General features: G+C 43.7%; 1 protein-coding gene across 8 annotated transcripts in view; it reads left to right on the top strand.

The window, feature by feature from the left end:
* Positions 1-16,351, top strand: part of ZNF831 (zinc finger protein 831) — a 106,973-nt gene extending 90,622 nt beyond the window's left edge. For 2 of the 8 annotated variants that reach the window (XM_019795600.2, XM_011220110.3), the window contains exons 5-6: positions 10,085-10,248; positions 11,267-16,351. In XM_019795600.2, coding sequence (XP_019651159.2) covers positions 10,085-10,248; positions 11,267-12,118 — 1,016 coding nt within the window. In that variant the 3' untranslated portion in view covers positions 12,119-16,351. The other 6 variants (XR_002141964.2, XR_004619358.1, XM_034639749.1 and 3 more) reach the window with 6 other exon arrangements.
* The last annotated feature ends 5,178 nt before the right edge of the window (positions 16,352-21,529 follow it).

The following is a 21,529-nucleotide window of genomic DNA, read 5'->3' as shown; positions in this document are numbered from 1 at the left end:
TACATTGATTACCTTTCATCAAAGAATAAAAAAGAAATGAGTACCACTAAGAAAAGTAGTTTCTGAAATAAAATATATGGTTACTTGGAAGAGACAAACTTTCAGAAAATTGCATTAGGAGAGGAGAATACTCAGACATGTCGTGAGGTTTTCAGGCAATGTATTTTCCTGTCCCTCTGATGGGTCCTTCAGCCATGTTCTCTCTGAAGAACCAGGTTGAGCCTTCTTTATCACGTTGGCTCCTTGGATGGTTTTGTGAGGTGATGTTTTAGTGGGTCTGTAGGCTGGTCACTCCTGAGGCTCAAGCCAGACTAGATGTCCTTGTGGTATGATTCATAACTCATCTCCTTTGTGGCATTTACCACAATACCAATCATTGTGTGATTGTGTCCTAATTTTCTTCTCTTCAGCTACGGGTATGCTGCATCCACTAGGTAGAATTGAGCTTCTTCGATCATTAACAATAAGCCTGTATTTAATTCCGGGGTGAGGAAGCTACTCTATTCTTTCTCTTTGTCTCATTTACTTTCTTTCTCACTGGTTATCTCTTCCTTTGAATTCTGCACATAACTAAGCTTTTAAGTGACTGAAATATTTTAACTAGATTTTTTTTCCCCCACGAACATAGTTTAGGGAAGATGCCTCTGAGGCTAACGTTATCAAAGCAGCTGTCTTTCATTGAAAAAACAGAAAAGGTAAAGAGAACTTCTCTGACAGGTATTTTCTGAGATAAAAGGTTTACCTAATCGTGTTGAAAAGGTAGAATAGCTAAATATTATGTGAGCGTGGTGATGTAATTCTCTGAAATTAAGCAGATTCAATTTTTTTCCCCTTTTTAGCCTTTAAACTTTTGTTAGTCTGCCATGAGTGGAATGGGAGAGGTAGGGCTCCCTTGGTGTTGGTCGTGCTCTGCTCCCTCTGTCACAAATCACCTCAAAGTGTTTTCCTAAGAGAAACAAAATGGCAGCCTGAACTCCAGGGTTCCAAATCCACGAACTCCCTCCCCGCCTCTCTGACGAGAGCTAATGGCTCTGTACCATTATTTTTCCTGTCAGAATTAATGGGGAGATATTCTTTTCCTAAAGCCATTAGTTAAGTAATATGGCTTACAGAATTGCTGAAACAGGATAACACCTCCTTCTCCAGGGTGTAAATCTTAAGAAATGATGAGACAATTGCTTAAACACATCAATTATATTCCAAAGCCTGAACTTTTTTCTCTACAGTTTCATTTAGAGTTAAGAAACTTTGAAAGTAATGGTCCAAAAAGTGGATTCTCTTGACTCAATTTTGGCACTAAATAATTCAAATAATATTAGCAATTTTTTGTTCTCCATTTAGTTTTCCTTCTTCCCCACAATTTGTCCTCTCTTCGTTTTAGAGCATTCTCTTATTGTCTGAGTGTGATTAAAGTTTCAACCGACCGAAAGATTTTAAGCATACTTTCCCACTAAATATGTTTTTTTTTGGAGAAAATGGTAAGTGAAGTGTTCTCAAACTGATTGCCTTTCATCAGAGAAAGAGAAGAGAAATTCGAACCACAGAGAAAAGTGGTTTCTGAAAAAAAAGAGATTGAAAAATGATTACTCAGAAGAGGCGAAATTTCAAAAAAAAAAAATAGGATAGTGCAGAAATGCTCCAGATTTGGTTAGAGATGGAAAGATGTATCTTTCTCTTCTTCGGTGAGTCTCCCCTATTCTCTCCCTGAGAAGCAGAACTTTCGTTACACACAACAAAGTGTGAAGCTTTCAGACTGAACTGACCTGATCCTTAGGTTTGCCCGAACATGCCGGGCACACCCGTGGGCTTTCCCTTGTTATGTTCAGTGTGAATTTTAGGGCCATCATTTGTCTCTCATTTTTCTTTCAGATGAATAAAGCAGTACCATGCTTGTTGCAACAAAGCAATACCTGAGGAGAGCATGACAATCCCCAGCCTCCTGGCCCCCTGAGGCTGCCGGAGTTCCGCTCCTGTTCCTTGCACACCTTCCTCTGTGTACATGCAAATAAGAACAGACATTTCAGTCTCTTCTTGTTTTTTTCACAAATAGAGTCATCCCATATGTAGAAATCTGCAACTGTTTTCTTCATCTATCTTGTATAAAATTCTAGGCCTATATTATAGATAGATTGATTGCTCATTTTAATAATAGTATGAAGTCCCCCTGTATAGCTGTACCATAATTTTTTAATTCACCCCTGGCCATATCCATGGACGTTCCTGTTGATTGCTGTTGTTTTTCTACCACAACTATTGCTGCAGGAAACATCCTGGCCCAGTTTTGTATTTTATAACTATATATTTCACTATATAAGATACTACCAAAGTACTTTCCAAAAACCACGTTTGTTCTTCCATAGTTTTCGACAGCATTTTTTTAAAAGAAACTTTGCTCCCGTTCCGAGTGACGCTGGGTGAGGCCTGAAGCCGTCCCATCATTGTTGGTGCACTTGAGCTTCCCCTCCGTGGCCAAATTTGGGCCATGGGCACATTGGTTAGCACATTGGTTAGTGTTGTGCTTGAAAATTAGCTCATTATCAGTATTTACAAACACATGGAATCCAGTTTTTTGGTTTCTCTTGGAAAATGGGCAGGTGTGGCAAACTGGTTCTTCCCAGTCTCAGTTGGTGGAGCCGAGAGTCACCTGTGCCCTCGAGCCTGGACATGCCCTCTATTCACCACAGGCCTCAGCCCCAGGCAACCTCCCTCGTTTATGTGATTTGCCTGACCCCTACAGTGTTTGAGTTTGTGAGTTTTGGTTTAAAGCGGGGCGTCTGCACTGTGACTGCTGACCTGTGTGCCGGGTCCCTCCCGTGGGGCCGTCCTGGGCACTGGCTCCCTGGCTTCCTTCTCCTTGTATGAGACGCCAGGGGCGTGCCCCACTCGAGTCAGGATGACCACAAAAAGCCTCGGCACATCACCCCCGGTTAAGAACCACCGGTTCAGACAGATCACAAAACCCATTTTCCTCGGCCAGTTTGGAGGTGAACTTTTCAAAGGGTGGTCCTGAGGCATCTTCATTATGTGTCTTTATTCCGTAGGCCTGTCTTTCACTTTATGAAGGCACGTTGTTGAATTCTGTACACGACCAAACTTTAAAGTCCCTGAAATGTTTCCAACCAGCCCCATGCACCGAGAGTTTGGAGAAAACATCTGAGAGGAGAAAGTGATCAAAACACATTCCTTTCATCTCAGGAACAGAAATGGAGAGATGCCGTGATTACAGGTGGTTTCTGAAGTAAAAGCTTTACCTAATTACACACACATAAAAGGTACAATTTCTAACTACTGTATGAAGAGACTGAATAAGTCCCTGGAATAAAGGTAGATGCTGCCTTTGTTCACTGGGCGCTTGGCAGTGGTTTCCTCTTGTGAGTTCATGGCTGCGCCTCTGTAGCTAACCTCTCCCCTCCCTGTTTTCACCCGGGTGCCCCTTGGAATGCGATCCGAGTGTCAGGAAGACACAGGAGGGTTTGGAGAGGGGTCTCTCCAGGGCCCTTCTCCCCCCGTGCCTTCGCTCTCCTTCTCTGACAGGAGCTAATGACTTCTCTACATCTTTTCTCATTAGAATTAATAGAGAAGTATTAATTCTTTCCCGAAAGCTATTAGTTAAGTCTTAGTGCTCCGAAATTGCTGAAACAGAATAATTCCTCCTTCATTCTAGGATGTAAATCTTGAGAAAAGATGAGAGGATGTTGCGGGTGTATCAGTTATGTCCTAGGGAGGAGACTTGCGTAGACAGTTCTCATTTAGCAACAAGAAAATTCTGGAATAACGATACATGACGTAGATCGGCTAGGGGCAGCCTTGGCATTTATAATGTTCCAAATGACATTTCTTTTATAATCTTCTTTNCAAATGACATTTCTTTTATAATCTCCTTTTTTCCTTATGTGATTTCATAATCTTACTTTTGCCGTGCGTCTTAAAGTCACACTCCTGCCTCGACATGATTGAACTTTTTAACTGAAATCAAGATTTTTTTTAAGGTTTTATTTATTCATGAGAGACACAGAGAGAGAGGCAGAGGGAGAAGCAGACTCCCCACTCAGCAGGGAGCCAGACGTAGAACTCGATCCCAGGACTCCAGGATCATGACCTGAACCAAAGGCAGTTGCTTAACTGACTAAGCCACCCAGGTGCCCTGTGAAAGCGAGATTTTAAACCACACTTTGCACTAAACATAGTTTAAGTGAAGAATTTCCATGTGGGGAGGATTCTTGTCCTGACTGATTGCCTTTCATCAAATATAGACAATCAAATATAGACAAGAGGGGCGCCTGGGTGGCTCAGTCGGTTAAGCGTCTGACTTTTGATTTCAGCTCAGGTCGTGATCTCAGGGTTGTTGTATCGAGCCCTGCGTTGGGCTTTGCGCGAAGCATGGAGTCTGCTTAAGGTTCTCTCTTTCCCTCTCCCTGTGCCTCTCCCCCCTTAAAAAAAAAAAAAAGATAACGACAAGAGATGAAAACCACAAGGAAAAGTGGTTTCTGAAGTCAAAGATTTGTTTGTGAGGCAAACTCTCACCAGACTGCATTGGGGTGGCACAGAGACGCTGCGACTCTGATGGAGGTTTCCTTGTGGTCCTCCCTCCCATCCCCCTCGTCCGCGGAACTCAGGTCTTTGGCTGCCGCCTGCCGGCTCGCGATCACTTTCTGATTAGGTCGATGTCACCCAGGCTCTGCCTGAGAGGAAGACGTCCTGTCTTCCATTGTCCTTCCACAGAGTCCTTACCAACAAAGCTTGTAGTAGGACAGAGGAAGTGGATGAATTTACTTGCAAAAATCTTTTAATACAATGTCTGGCATGACACAGAGCCTTACAGATTTTGGCTGAATGATAACATGAGTGAATGGTTGAGGCTTGGTGGAGAGAACCAGCCTGCACAGGTGCATTGTCCACACATCCTTGCAGTGTGTATGCTTCTGCTATCCTCCACAGGTCTAGGTGGGTCAGGGCCCCATTTTCACCATCTCGTGGCTCCTTCCACTTTTCCCTTCATAGTGTTTACCACATTTGCTTGGTGAATTTTCTGTGTCATTATTTGCGGGCTGCATCTCTCCCCCATTAGATGGCAATTTCCATGAGGGCGTCCGCCTCGTTTGCCACTGAATGCATTACCTGTGTTTAGCATGGCTCTCGGCGCAGAGTATTGGCTGTACTCAGTACTCAGTAAATACGGGCTCAGTGGATAGTTAGGGTTAAAAATATGGGCTCATACAGCATTATGGGATCGAGCCCCACATCAGGCTCCTCCGCTGGAAGCCTGCTTCTTCCTCTCCCACTCCCCCTGCTTGTGTTCCCTCTCTCGCTGGCTGTCTCTACCTCTGTCAAATAAATAAATAAAATCTTTAAAAAAAAATATGGGCTCATAAATGGGCTCAACAAATAGGGACTCAGAAAAATGGGCTCAGCAAACGTTTGAACAGATGAGCAAACATCTGCCCATATAGTGACTACTTTTTGAGTTCCGCACAGCCTTTCTTAAGTAACTGCAAATTTTTCTCGCTAAGACATCACGCATCCTTCAGTGGCAGGGACGCTCTTAAGCAATGTAGTCTCGGATCAGTTCATCGTCTCGGAGATCACTCCTGGGCTCTTGTGTACGGTTGGAGCTTGCTTAGAAGGCCAACACGGTAGACTCATTTTTACCCCTTCCTTATAGATAGTTCAGAGTCTCTGGTCTACAGATGAGTGGAGTTTTTGGTGTATTGGGGCAACCAAAGGAAATGTATTCATTTACTTACATTTTCTGATAATGACGTTTGAGTGATACGTCTATTAGCATTTCCATAAAGCCGGGAATTGAGATGGTGGGAGGAGGCTTGGCTCTGAAGAGGTCGACAGTTCTGTGAGTTTCATCAGCCTGCTTCACTCATTTTCTCTCTAATTATTTTACAGTTTCTGGTAGCCTTTTCAAGATGGCTAAATTTAAATTTGCTACAACGTTTTAAGCAGTCTCTTCCTCTCAGCGTGGCTTGGCAATTATTTCTGAGGGAAATGATTAAAAGTGCAGCCTTTCATCAGGGGGAGAACAGAACAGCATGCGGAGCTCAGACGAGGGGTGCTTTCTTAAGAAGATTCACGTAATCGTGTGAGAGCGGTCGAATTTCTGAAAATTGTGTGAAGATGGCAGAGTCCATCATTTCTGAAGATGTAGGAAGTGAGTCACAGTGATGCTGTGCCCTAAACAGGATCACATTCTGTGCTTTAACATTCGGCTAGGGTGCCACTTACTTTTCAAAAAGGGCCATTCATTTAAAAGCGAGTTAGCATCCTTCTTCAATAATCCAAATTAGTTTAACACACTTCAGTGACATTATTTGGGCATTTTTCACAATTATTAAAGATAACTCACTTTTCTCTGTAGACTGTAGGTCAAAAGCAAATTAAATCAATGGATTTTCTCCCTTCACGCTCTCAGATGAGTCAGAAAGTATTGGTCAAATGCGCACATGGCCTTTCCGTTAAGCTTCAAAACCCAGACAACCTGCTGAGAAGACATTTGGCCAATCTGATTATTTTCTCTATACTAATTGGTTTTCCTTCTTCATTGAATTGAATGAATTGCCTGGTTGTTTTGTCACTGTGGGGACCCAGCTTAATCCACTTAGAGTGAGGTGCGTGCTCTTGGTAAGCTGGGGGGCTGTAGAAACGTTTATCATCATTATGATCTTTTGGTGATTTTTCATGGGGGAGGAATGAAAATATAGCTTGAATCCATCCATTTTCTCTGTTTTGATGTCCACCTCCTTTGCTAACCATCCCATCTGGCTGCTGGATTGCCCTGGTCCAGACAGCAGCCGTGTCTGCGTCTTGAGAAGATGGGGACCCCCTGCCGGAAACAGTGGTTTCTTCACAGTGGATGTGGAATAAAATCTAAGCCCCTTTCCACAGCTACCTGCACCCTACAAGATTGGAGCCCCTGAGGTCATCCCCACCTTCATTGTGACTTCTGCTCCCCTGCCCACCACTCCTCCTCCATGATGGCCTCCCACTGGTTCCACAACCCCCAGGCTCCTTCCCACCGCAGGGTCTCTGCATCTGTTCTCCCTTCACCCGGAATGGCCTTCCTGGCTGGTTCTTTCTTGCCCTGAAAGTTTCATTTCAGACGTTGCTTTTTCAGAGAGGCCTTCCTCAATCATGGGCAGCAGTCACCAGCCTACCACTCCCTGACATGTGCCCCACATTGAACATGACTCTCTGTAAGAGCCCCTGTTTACAGTGACAGGAACGTGCTCCCCTCCCTGTTTACCGTCAGTCTCTGTCATAGCCCCCTATTGCTATTTACTGTCGGAGACAGCCCCACCCTGTGCTCCTTTCCTTCATGACGCCTGGCACAACTGGAAATGATCTTATCAGTTGACTGGTCTTCGTTTCTCTTCTCCGCTGGAGCAGAGGCTCTCGGGGGCTGGGGCAACTCCGTCGTCTTCTCCAGTGCTTTGGGGGGAGAGCAGCATGGCGCCTGCTTCACTGAGCGGGCCCAAGTCATGTTTGTTGAGCAAATGAATGGAATACCAAAAGCCTGGTTCTGCGTCGATACGCAGGTGCTCAAGTGGAAATTGTATTAAAGGAAAAATGAGTACTTCCTTTCCCAAACCGTTGCACTTTCCTGTAGATTTTCCGAGTTGATTTGCTCAGGATTAATGCACTTGCTTATCTAGTAACCTATCCCTCGAGATATAAGAAGTAGGTCTGTGCTTTCCAAGCAGAAGATTGGAGGACTCCTCGCACAGAAGCCGCCCAGTCCTTGTGGAAGACCCAGAGAGTTATTTCAGGGCTTCCCACTTAAACACGGCAAGCAGATAACCCCGCAGGGTGGCCCCAGTTGACAAAGTGCACATGAAAGAGCTCCCAGTCCATTGCATAGTTTCTGTTTCCTAAACGTGGGTGGATATTTAAGATTGCTGGATACCTCAGGACAGTCTTTTAATATGAAAGGGAAAGATGAAAACAAGTGAGAACAAAAGGAACTTGGAAGAAAGACCACGTAGGGAGAGGCAAACTTCATCAAGAACAACAGTGGCCACAAATCATTATTAATATCGCCAGAGACGCAATGGAAGATACTGGAGCCATGAAGGAACAACAGGGTGCTCTAAAGAAGGAAATAGTCATAGGCTCTTAGAAATTAAAAACATGGTAGCAGAAATAGGAAATTATGAGTTGGTATAGAAAATCCTAAAAGTAAAATAAAAAGACAAGTAGGAGATAGGAGAGAAAGGACAAGAAAAAGAGAATTAGACAAGGAAACCCAATAACTTACCTAGAGCAGTTCTGGAAAGAGAGAAGAGATAAAACAGGAGAATAAATATCAAAGAAAACAGCACCATGTTTTCCCAAAACTGAAGGACATAGTTCAGATTGAAAGGGCACATTGAATGCCCAGACAATGAATGAAAATAGACCCAGGACCATGGAGACACTGAACAAAGAGTCTAGGAGTTTCCAGAGAGACAAAACACAAAAAGGTTTTGCCCAAAGCATCATGAATCATAAATCATGTTGGCTCCAGACTTCTTAACAACTAGAACTCAACAGAGCCGTGTCTTCGGTTCTGAAAGCGAATGAATTCTAATTCAGAATGTTATACCCCAACAAGTGGCGTACTGAAGTCCAGACAATTGTATTTCACGCACCCTTTCTCATGAAGCCGCAGGAAGCCTTGCATTAGGAAAGCAAGGAAACAAGTGGGGGTCTCCAGGAAACCCGGAGGTGAGAATCACCACAGTGGGGTGAAGGGGACCTGGGGGCACAGCCACACCGTGGGCCCAGGGAGCAGCAGGCCACTGAGGGCAGGTCAGAGAATTTGAAGAGAGATCTTTCTAAGGAAAAGAAAGAAAACCTCAGACAATTGAGAAGGAGGTGGGAGGATGGTTTTAGTACTAGGTCTGTGGACAACCAAGCCAAATTTAAAAACGAGGGGGTTGTTAGCTTCAGGGAAAACAGTGTTGGCCAGAAAGACCGTGTAGTCACGGCACGATACGTGGTCAGGAGTAAGAGACGTGGTCCTGAACATGTAGACACTGAATATTCTCCTAAACAAAGTTATGACATCATAGTTGCATAACCATTGAGAGGAGACAGGGTGGGAAGTGTGCATACGTGGCGTGTGGTGGTGGGGGGGGTGAAGGTTCTTGATCCAGGGGTGCTGGAGAAAGAGGTGAACGCTCCTCTCCCCTCATGAGAAGTCACAGGCTCTCCTCCAAACTGAAAAAAAAAAATCAAGAAGTGATGCTATAAGCATGTTATAAAAAGGGAAGGAGATAAATATCAAAAGAATCCAAAGTGGGAAAAGGTGAGTGGGTGGGCAAGCATCGCTGTTTTTCTTAATAAGTAGAAAGATTCGACTTTTTGAAACTCTGTGCCTATGTAACTTTAATCAAAATGAAAGCAAATTTGAAAGGGGATCTAATGCTTTTCTCTGGTAGCCCAGCCGTTGTAGAATTTTTTCTGATCTCATCTCATGATGTAATCCATCCTCTCTACAATTCCATGGTGCTTCTGACCTGAATCCCAGGCCACTATGATAAAAGGAGAGTGAGTGCAGGTGAGGTGGGAGGGGAGGCCGCTGCCTCCTTGAGGGGGCACTGCTGTTCGGTGGATGCTGTCAAGGTCCTGTCTTTGTCGCCCCCTCCCAGCCCAGATCACAACAATAACCACCACCAAAACCAACCCAGCTTCCTGCTGCCTGGTGCTCTAATGGAGACAAAACCTCATTTCCATAGAGATGGAAATTTCCATCCTCCACCCTGGTTGCATGGCCAGAGAGTCCATGCCAACCTGAAATGAACTAACCTGGTCTAAAGGTGGCCAGGAAGATGGCTCTGAAGAAAAGCAGCCATGAAAAAAAATATGTAATTTAGAGATTTTTCTGCCTTGGGAAATGGTTTTACCATTTCTTAGCGGAATCGGAGACATTTTATTGGACTGTGTGAAGTGGTTCAAGGTGAGCAGCATTCCCCTGGACATTGTGGGAGATGTGGGTTAATGAATCCCGAGCTGTGGAGGAAGACAAAGTCCTAGGAAACCCCCATTTGCTGATACTATCACTTTGGGTATGTGTAAGTGTGCCTCCCCATTTTAGGTCTGAATCTGCAAGAGGAGCCATCTCGTGCCTCTTCAGAATCTCCTGTTGGTTGTGGGCACAGAGAGAAGGAGGAGGAGGATGGCTCCAGACAAACCTCGGGAAGCTTCCCTCCCAGCACAAGTTCAGGGGCTGGCAGCGGAATAGACCAAGTAACCATGAAGGTGAGACCATAGTTCTGAGCCGTCTCTGTCCATGGGGTGTCTAGATTCATGGCTCTCTTTTGCTTGTTGTTGGCGTCCAGGTGGCAGAACTCACACCACCACCCAGCACACAAAGTCCAGTAGGTACACAAACACCTCCAGACATCGTGCGCTGAAAAAATGGGATGGTCACTGAAAGTCCTCAATATGCTTTTACTTCGTACCTGAGTAGGACAGAGATGCGGTCGTGCTGCAGGCACCACCGTGACATGACGTCACTGGGGGGGGGCGTGGGTTGAACAGCACAAAAATGCTGATCCAGACCACGCTTCGAAAGCTGCTCCTCTAGAGAAACTGAAGTTCGAGGCACTAGAAAGTAGCGTTATCTTCCTCATGAGCGGTGGTAACTTCCCATTGGAGGCTCAGAACTGGGGGGGTCATTGAGTAATCTGGTTTTTCACAAAGCCAGATAAAAACATGTAGCAATCTCAGCAACCTATTTTTATTTTATTTAATTTTATTTTATTTTAATTTTATTTTATTTTTTGATGTAAAGCTCGATGATTCATTAGTTGCGTATAACACCTAGTGCACCATGCAATACGTGCCCTCCTTACTACCCATCACCAGTCTATCCCATTCCCCTACCCCCTCCCCTCTGAAGCCCTCAGTTTGTTTCTCAGAGTCCATAGTCTCTCATGCTTCATTCCCTCTTCTGATTATCATATGATTTCTCTCATCTATGGAACATAAGAACTAGGAAGATCGGTAGAAGAAAGCGATAAAGAAAGGGGGGGTAATCAGCAACCTATTTTTTGTCGACAAGGAGTTTTCCTCGAGTTAATGCACCAATTAATTATTAATGGAAGCTGGTTGAGGGCATCCTGTTGAAGTTCACTCTTGGTAAAGAATTGTTAAGAACTCAAGACCTAGTTTCATTGAGGACCATGTTTCTGACCACAAGTTGTTTTTTGTTTTTTTGTTTTTGTACCAATTAACCTTTTATCCCCCATTTGTTTTCCTTGGCACTTTCTTGTAGGCGGTTTCTCCAGCTGCCGGTGGGCACGGTGACCGCTGCCCTCAGAACACTGCTGCCGGGTCAGGCCTGTCTGAGCACTCCGACTCCTGCGGGGCTGTGGCTGTGGCTGTGGCTGATGACAGCCTTCCGTCTCGAGGCAGACGTCTCAGCCCAGGATTGCTGGAGACCCAGCCGCTGCCCTCCCAGGAGCAAGGCTCAGTAGATCCGACACCATACATTTTCTCAGAAGCTCAGGAGCCTTCTGCCTTTGAGTCCAAAGACACTTCTCCCCGCCGGGATGTTGCCCCTTCTGTGGCTGTCCTTTGTGCTCCTCGGGAGACAGCAGGCCACACAACCCTGGGAATTCACAGTGCAGAGCCACAAGACCACAGACCTGCAGGGGAGGCTCTGACACAAAGCTCCCCAGACAGAAAAGCTAGAGCAGAGGGCAGGTCACCACCAGTCCTGCCAGGGAGACCTTCGTCCGGGCAAAGAATTTCAGGTTTGGTTTTATGGGGGTCAACTGGAAAAACTCATCTTGAAATTCCAGCATCAGGACCAGGCTCAGCTGGTTCATACCAAGAGGAAGGGGAACACAAGACATTTTTTCCTACTGGGGGACACTACGGGGGTGGGGAGATGGTAGTCCCCTACCCTCCTTTAGGAAATGACAGTAGGAAATGTCGAGGCTCTGGATTAACTGCTCTGAAGGATCGTGTGGTTCCTTCTAACCCCGGGCAGCCCAGAGAGTCCCCTGAAGCCCCTTCAAAAACTGTCAAGAGGAGGGGTCTGGAAGGACTGAGAAAGCAGACTCGAGTGGAGGTCAGTGACACCAGCAGTGACGATGAAGACCGCTTAGTGATAGAGATGTGAAGCTTCCGATGCCTGTGGTCAGAGACCAAGCGCTGTCAGGCTGGTTGGACAGCAGAACTCTCTTTTACCAAGCACCTACATCCGAGGAAAGCCATCTGGGGATCTTTCCAAGGCATCCCCAGCCAACTCCAGCCCCCAATCCCAGAAGCCCTTGCAGTATACCAGGCGCCAGGCAGGGCAAAGGTAGCAACAGAGCCCAGTCTAAGAATGCTTGGTGCACAATGACTGCACTCGCCTCCCAGCCACGTCCTCTGCATCAGCCCCCATGGCCTCATCCCATAAGATGGCATTAACCAGGACAGCCACCACCGACATACTTATGTGCAAGGGAACCCATAGAGTCAAGTTGACCAACTGCCTCCATCAGTAAGCTGAGGGTTTGCTTCAAAGGTGGTAAGCACGTTTGGGTAATTGGGGTAGCTTGTAGAGGAGATGGGGTATGAACGGGGCATCAAGATACATCAGTTCACTCTGGAAACAAAATCCAGATTCATTAAAAACTACAGTTTGGTTAGAATAACTTGAGTCCTTAGTGGAAGTTGTAAATATACTTCAAAATGCCTATGATCTAGTAAAATGCTGATTATCTTTAAATGTTACACCAGTGGTCAATGCTTACGTATGATCCAATGACACAAGCATGTAGTGCTCTTGGGCCCAGTGCCTTTTCTGTTGAGACCTCTGAAACCCTCAGTTTTTTTAGCTCTTGCAAAGGAACGCTGTGTTAAAAGTTAATAGAACAGTCTCTGTAATGAGTCATTTTTTGAGGGGGAAAAATTCGCTTATTTTTCTCTGATTCTTTCTGTCATATTGTGCTCTGAGCAATTTCAATTAGAGGGTTACATTTTAGTAATCTCTACAGCTTAAATTGATGCCTGCTCATCGTGACGGGAGCCTTTTAGATTTCCTCCAGAAGCTTCAAGGATACAAAACTAATTGGAGTTTTGACGCTGTTTTACATCTCAGTAATTTTATTTTGGGGGCTTGGTGTTACTTTGCTGTCAAATTAAATCAGCCTCTGTATTGTGCAAGTCAGAACAGTACAGATAAAATTCCCCCGTATTCCAAGCCAGTGCGCCCCTGTGCAGAAGAAAATAGCTGATCGACGTCAGCCAGCTCAGTGAGCGAAGCCTCAGATTTACTGGGTTCTTCTCCTTCTCCTTAAATGGGAGAGGAAAGACTTAGAGATTTACACTGCTGCATTTCAATAAAATTTTATACTTGCTTTTGGTATGATTTTGTACAATTTGAAATTTATAGCCAAGCTCTTTTGGCTTAGCTTTTGTTGTGATGATGCTCATGTGACATCTTGTACCTTCAGAAGCAGCAGCAATGCACAGCATCTCACACCCATGAACACACTAATGCATCCTTGCCTGGGACTAAAGGTGGGCAAGTTTCAAGTATCATCATGTGAGTTTTCCAATTTTGGAGTTATTCATAGGAAACTTCAATGCAAGACCTGCTTCCCCCGGTGACTTAGCATATATGAGATGCGCTCATAAATATTCAAGTGATTTCAAGCCCAGCCAAGTAAAACATAAGAAGGGAGTAAAAGGATGCTAGGTATCCACTTTGTGTACTTTTTTTTTTTCATTGTGTACCTTTTAAACCAAACAAAAGTGATGTGGTGATTATCTACCTTTGAATGACCCATGCCCTTGTAATGAGAGAGGAGGTCTAGGAAAGTGGCTGAGTCTTGGAGGGAGATTGAAGGCCTGACTGTGTCCTTACTGAGCCGGGAAATCTTGGGTAAGACACCTATCCTCTGCACCTCAGTTTCTCCAGATGAGAATCAGAGTTGGACCAGATGAGCTGGATGCGTCTCCAGGCTCTAATCCTTGTCAGGTGAGCTCCCTCTCCTTTACTTGTGGAGGTTTGGGGGCTCTGAGGTGGTCCCCATGGGGAGGGACCTCCCACACAAGACATTTCAGGGGGGACCATGAAGAACTGAAGCATCAACACCTTCAGCCAAGTATTGCCATGAAGAACGTGAGCTCAGAGACACTCCATATGATTTTTTTCCTCGGAGTTGCAGATTTGGGGTACAGTCATCCAGTTTATACACTTGGCTCATAATTCAAAAATTGAAAGTGAAGCCAGAACACTGCCCTGTGAGGGGAAGACATTGGCTGTGGGCTGGATTGACTACTTTGGGGACACTGGTTAGGAGAAGAAAACTATCTTCCAGATACTTCTTCCCTGGTGTCTGCTAAGCTGTTAGCAGGATCACTGATCTAAATCTGTAAGTCACAGCTCCAAATAGCCCTGACCTCCAGATGGTGGTGGGAGCTCTATCCTTTTAAGAGCCACCATTGCTGGCTGCCACATCCCATCCTGGATCCAATATGGTGGAACATTGATTCTATCTCTTTGACTCCCTGTGTCTCTCACCAAGGCGATCAGGTTGCCAAGCCATCCTGTCAGTTGGTCATTTAGCAATGGATGGCAGTGTTTACAAGGGTACCTTACCTTATATCAGCATGAATTTGTAAAAAGCTGTATTCCAATGGATTTTAAAAAAATATGTTGAGTGACTCTAGGGGAGTTGGCTATTGGAAATCATCCTAAGGTATAATTTTTTTTTATGAGGAATCCTTTTATAAAGCAACAAATACTCTCTGATTTTATAAATCTTAATTTTCCAGTGGGGCTTCTTAAAGAGAAATGCAGTCCTAGGGCTACATTTATCAGCATTCTAGAACCCAATTTGGGTTATTGAAAATAAAATTTCAATATTATCAATTGAAAATTGCTACAGTTTTTACTCTTCAGGTGCGCACTGTGTCATGGTTAAGGGAAAACAAATTCATTTCAGAACAAGGCAAACTACAGTTTATAGATCAGGGACTCCTCCCTCTCCCTAGGGCTGTAAATTTTATTGTACCTTCAGGTAAGGGTCTTAACCAATGGTGCTCAGCCTCTTCCGCTCCAAGGACGCTGGCATAGACTAAAGTCAAGTGCACTTTGAATTCTTTGCTGTTCTGTCAGGGCAAGGTTTGCAAGTGCCCTGGCCCGTAACACTCAAGGCTCACCACCTGGTTTATCTCTCCAGCTGTACCTACACCTGGCCAGACATCTCTTGTTAAAGATGCGTGGAGGAAAGAGGTTTCACCTTCCCCCTTGGCAATCTGTACTGTTAAATGACTTTTGAAGTCACACGGTGTTTAACAGACAACCTGGATCCTCTTTGTTGTAAGGCATGATGAAGGACAACTCATCCCTTCTGTTATGTATAACCTTGGAGATTCTGGATGAAGCGACTATCCCTTTGATTCACAACCCGAGAGAGCCTATGGTTCATTTGCCGAGAGATTAAAAAAAGATGGGTGAAGGTGCCTCTGGATTCTAATCAAACCCTGCCAATAGCATGATGGGTAACTGAGGGCAAGTTACACTTTCTCTTCCTAAAATCCCTCTTCTAAGGCTCAGATGGGAAGGGTAGCCTTGCAAGAATGCATTGTGACCACAGTTCTTGGCATGAAAGATGAACGAGTTGCAGCCTTATGCCAAAAAGTATTTTCTTGCATTTACATTCATTACTTAGAATGATCACATTATTCATTTTTTCCCTAGCATAGAAATTTGCATTTTGCACAAAATTTGCCTGGTGCAGCAGATTTTTATAGTTATGGAAACTGTCATCATTATTGGAATGTGCTGCTGCTCAACTCCCCAGACATAATTTAATATGGTGAGAAAATGGTCTGCCTGACTCCATGGCGATCAGATTTCTACAACTGCCGCAAACAGAACTCGTGTGTTTTTCCTCACTTCGGTTGTGATTTCCAGTTCTCTTTGGCCTTTGAAACACTACATTTCTTGATATTTAAGCACAATTTTATGTCTTTATCTTTCAGAACTCAGTAAATATAGGTGTCAGGACCCAGAAAATTTTGTGTGCTAGATTTGCACCTGTACAATTTTCTTCACCCATGCTTTGTTCTTATGCGGGCACATGTATAATTTGATGTGAAGAAGTCTAGGAACATTTGAGCATATAGCTTCACCATTGGAAGAAAAGGAGCCAGGAAAAATAGTCTGTCTCTCACTTGGAGCCCTAGAGGATGACTCAACATCTCTTATAGGCAGTCAACTGTTCAGAACTTACTACTCTCTTGACTGTTCATAATCAGGAAAGCTATTGGCCTCTCGGTTGTTTGTTGAAATTTATCTCCTTCTTTATGTGGTTAAATTATTTTGTTTTGATAAAAATAAAATTGAAAAGAAAAATGTCTTGTGTGATTTGTTAACATTTTAATTGAAACTATCACAGGTAGTATCCTGTATGAATAATATCTGATTATTCCCAAGTAGTTAACCAGACATCCAGTCCGCCATATTGGTATCCCATTCCACTCAGCAAAAGGATTGGGTAATGGCAAATTACCACATTTTCTTGTGCGGTTTCCATTTCCCACAGTGTTTCATTTGTCATTGTCTGCCATATTTTAGACTTCTTAACTGAAAAACGTGTTTTTAAATTCTTAAATGTAGCTAAGTTTTGAAGCCACATGAGGGCACTATCTACAGTGCAATAATCCAAAACTTTTCCCCCTCAGAATCGATGTTTCTTGTATATTTAATATTATTCATCAACAGAAAAAACATTCTTAATTCAAAACAATGCCTCCTTATGAAGATAGTTCATGTATTCTTCGCAAGAATGAGTAGAGTTCTTTTACATACCAATACAATCTAGTCTTCTTTTTTTTTTTAATTTTATTTTATTATATTATGTTAATCACCATACAGTACATCCCAGATTCCGATGTAAAGTTTGATGCTTCATTAGTTGCGTATAACACCCAGTGCACCATGCAATACGTGCCCTCCTTACCACCCATCACCAGTCTATCCCATTTCCCCCACCCCCTCCCCTCTGAAGTCTTCAGTTTGTTTCTCACAGTCCATAGTCTCTCATGTTTCATTCCCCCTTCTGCAATCTAGTCTTCTATGCCGATACCTCTGGAAGGCACTTGAAGTCAATGGAGACATAATGCATTGGGAGAAAAAGTACGAATGGAAATACGGAAGGCACAGATACACTTATTGATGGATCTGAGTTTTTTTTTGCTAACTCGTCAAACTCCACTAGTAATAAATTAACCCATTATTTCCAAACTTCAGTCATTTGAGAATCATCTTAATGCTTTTTGCCATGTGTCCACATGTGGGTATATTATTTACTTAATACTTCTGTTTAACTCATCTTGTTTTCCACATGCTTTTATTTAAGGAAATTTTATTGTTGAAATATAGTTGACATGCAATGTTATATTGGTTTTAGGTGTGCAACATAGTGATTCAACAGTTTTAAACAATTCTCAATGTTAAGTGTAGTCACCATCTGTCACTATACAACATTATTATAATATTATTGACTGTATTCCCTATGCTGTACTTTTTATCTCTGTGACTTACTCTTTTATAACTGGAAGTTTGTACCTCCCAATCCCCTTATTTCTCCCATCCCCCTACCCACTTACCCTATGGCGACCACCCAGTTTGTTCTCAGTATTTTAGAGTATCTGTTTGTTTTTTTGTTTTTTCGATTTTGTATGTAAGTGAAATCATATGGTGTTTGTCTTTCTGTGTTTGACTTATTTCACTTAGCATTATATCCTCTGGGTTCATCCATGTTGTCACAGATGCAAGATTTCATTCTTTTTTTATGACCGAGTAATATTCCACTATGTATATATACTATGTCTTCTTTATTACTCCTTGTCTTCAAGTAGTGATTATTGCCCTAAATAATAATATCGGTGAAATCTCAGCTGGAATTTGATAGTTTTGCTTATTTTCTGATCTGCCGTAAATGATTCATCCATGTACCAGTTAAATATCAAATTTACACTACCAGTGGTATATCCCTCACACTTGCAGAAGCATTGAGTGAATCTGAAAGTTACATGCATTGTTAGTGTCTTTAATTATTCTAGTTCCTGGTAAGCACAGCTCTCTCCCCATTTTTTCTCCAAACCAAAAGAACTGGTGACCAGAAGTAGAATTGTAGGTTTATCAGATAAGTTTCATCAGTCAGACTTTATAGATGAGTAATTAACATTCTAAGTCAAAGGATTATCCCATCTTTCAGGTGCAAGGGAATAGTTACATAATGTCTTGTGATAAAAACATTTTTTTTATTGTTTTGGTGTTTGGTTGGTTGGTTGATCGGTTGGTTGGTTGGTGAGTACCAGATGATATACAGGAAGGCACAATTAGGGATTCGTGCCCAACTGCAAGGACCACCATCAATTCTGCTGCAGGACCTGCTTCCATACTTTCGGATTTGAAGCGAATGGATTTGGCTGCACCAAGAACCATGGAGAGCAGCTTTCCAGTCTCCTGCCTGGGGACAGCCTGTTGATCTTCGGGGCTGTGAATGCAGAAGGACTTGCTCTGTGGCGCCTAGGACCGTGGTCTCCAGCTGTGACAGACATCTGCTTTCAGTCTCCCTCCAAAGGCAGATTCAACACCCTTTATGACTGAGCATTTGATGACTTCTGCCCAGAAGTAAGTGAATTGTTTTTCTGTGTAAATGCATGAGTGAGTGGATTCCTATAAGAAGTTGGTGGTTTTATATGTTTAGCATCTGGAGCAGAGTAGCCCAGGCCTGTCTCTGGTCACGGTAGAGGTCTGGTTGTCTTCTGTGTGTACGTAGTGTGAAATGGGATATAATTTGGCAGAAATGAGGCCTCGACTCCGTTATAAATGAAAGGCTGGATATCTAGGCTTGTTTTTTCTATATGCTAGTGTTCAAGTCAGACACATTTGCTCTAAGGATTTCTGCACACACGTAGAGGCCATACATTGAGGACCTACACAAAAAGTCGTCTTTTTGTTCGAGAACTGAGTGGAGCAGGGCCGGCGAGCTAGGAAATGAGATGGCCACATATATTGCCCAGGAGGGATCTCCTTGGAGCAGGGCCCATACTGTCTTCAGCTGGGTGTTCTCAGCAGCTGGAACAGTGCCTGGCTCCCAGCAGATATTAATGCACATTTGTTAAGTAAGCGGATGAAGTGGCTCACCGCTAGTCAAGGAGAGGAAAGAAAGACTCTAAGATGAGCGATTTGGCCCAGCCCTGTTCCTTATTATCAGAGATGAACAAAAGCATATAGTTAAGTTTCTGTCCCCTAATTTCAGAATGTATCAACACTTTCCCATTATCTTCTCCATCCTGTTTGTTCAACCAATATTTACTGAGTGCTTAAGTATGTAGTAGGCATCTGAGGATACAGGATTGAAGGCAGGATCTATGGAGCTTTTATTTGGGAGGAGGGAGCATCCGTTCATTAACCAACCAGACAGATGAATATGTAGACGATGTAATATCAGATGGCACTAAGGGGATATTAGTATCTGTCTCACCCTGATTCCAAACGTTTAATGCAAATAAACATTTTTCTCTTACTGTCCTCCGTAAAGCAGGAGAAATCACCTTCTGCGTTAGGATCTATCCCACTTTGTGCCAGCCGCCTCAGTCCTTCTTCACACGAAGCAGAGAATGTTGCAGAGTGATCGCATGAGTCCTGTGTTCATACGTTTCCTTACTTTCTCGGTCGCTTCAGTAAGTGTCAGTGGTATATCCTGACCCAAGGATGGTGACTTCATGCTGATTTAGAAGTACCCAACACTTAGGGGTGAATGCCTCGTGGATCAGTAGCAGGTGGGCACTGTTTTAGACTAATTCCTTTGACAGAAGCCATCAAATATTTGATGCCTTGATGATCTCAGTCCTGGATTCTTTTTCTCAGCTGAGGTTAAACGATCACCCTTAGAGGCAGTGGTTCTCCAAAGAGGGTGATTGGATGAAAGGGGAACATTGGACAGTTTCTGAAGACAGTTCTGATTTCTTGGCTTGGGGCAAGGGGTGCTGCTGGCCTCTGGCCCGTGGTGTGCACAGGCTGGCCCCACGCAAAAACATCCAGTCCACCAAGCTAGTCCTGAGGTCGAGAGCCCAGGGCTCAGGACGTGAGGTTACAGTCCATGAGAGACCCAAGGACAGCTCGCTCCTCATACTGGTGATGACACTGGACCTGCAGTAGAGTCCAGGCTCCGTGTCCCAGGCCAGCACACCTGCCACAGCATCACGGTGCACGAGGACGTGCTTCCAGAGTCTGCACACAGTAGGCCATCTGTTGGTTACGGTTCGGTTTACCCTGAATCTCATTTGCTTTTTCTACTCTTCATTCCACCTTGAGGAGAAAGAACCAGGACATGAGAAGGTAAAGCCATGTAAACAGGTGTTTGAGTATTGAATAGACATTCAGGAAATATTTCTAGATCAAAAGCTCCGATTTTACTGTGAGGGTGAATGCAACCCAAACTCTCATACAGTCTTCTTGGACCTCCAGAGTCAAAAAGAAGGAAAGAGAATGGATACTGATCTAGGCACCAGGAAGCTTTCAGATTTGACTAAGCTGAGCCGGTTTGTTGGCTTGTGCTTTCGTCTTTTTAGGGAAAACAGAACCAGAGGATTTTGTCCTGGTTTGAGTCAGAGTTAGCTGTGACCAACACCTGGGCTTCAGTCCTGAAATCCAGCATTCTTGCCATGACGCGATCACCTTCTGCCTTTGAAATGTTCCATTATGTTCTACCGTCCTTGCTAAAAGTACAAAGAAGAACAATACATTTTGTAAAGATTCTCTGCATCAGGGTTTTAAAATACTGATGGGGGCGCCTGGGTGGCACAGCGGTTGGGCGTCTACCTTAGGCTCAGGGCATGATCCCGGCGTTATGGGATCGAGCCCCACATCAGGCTCCTCCACTATGAGCCTGCTTCTTCCTCCCACTCCCCCTGCTTGTGTTCCCTCTCTCGCTGGCTGTCTCTATCTCTGTTGAATAAATAAATATAATCTTTAAAAAAAAATAAAATAAAATACTGATGAATTTCTGGTTAACTGGAAATTACCCAGAAAATTAAATTATCCTGACTATCCCATTCCCCAAATGTTCTGGTTAATCAAGGTTTGATTGTGTTTGTTTTGCAAAAAGAAAACTTCTGTCCTAAGACATTTAGACTCAGAGATGTGAGCAGCGCCTATGTGGTCTTATAATTTATGCACTTGAGTTGCTGTTCCGTGGGCAATTTGGCAGGGATCACAAGCGTAGACAAAGAAGATGCTAAGAGCAGAAAGACATCACCAGAAAGCCTGTGGAAGACAAACACTTCACATCTTCAATTATAAGACAACCTGATGCAGAGAGAGAATAAATTAATTTAAAAACCTCCTGCACAAAGAAAATAATGGAAAAATACTTCACAAGTAGTTATCCCTTTTGTGCTAAAAACAAGTGATTTGAAGAAAATAACTGCATGGGGCTGAATGTGTTAGTCTTATTATCTTTTTCTGGTTTTAAATTCTTAGGGGAGAAACGGAGAACAAGGAAAAAAAGAAGCTTTC

This window comes from Ailuropoda melanoleuca, chromosome 13, assembly GCF_002007445.2.
Source record: "Ailuropoda melanoleuca isolate Jingjing chromosome 13, ASM200744v2, whole genome shotgun sequence".
NCBI classification, from domain to species: domain Eukaryota; kingdom Metazoa; phylum Chordata; class Mammalia; order Carnivora; family Ursidae; genus Ailuropoda; species Ailuropoda melanoleuca.
The sequence above is the reverse complement of the archived record's forward strand: the minus strand, read 5'-3'. Positions and strand labels throughout refer to the sequence as shown.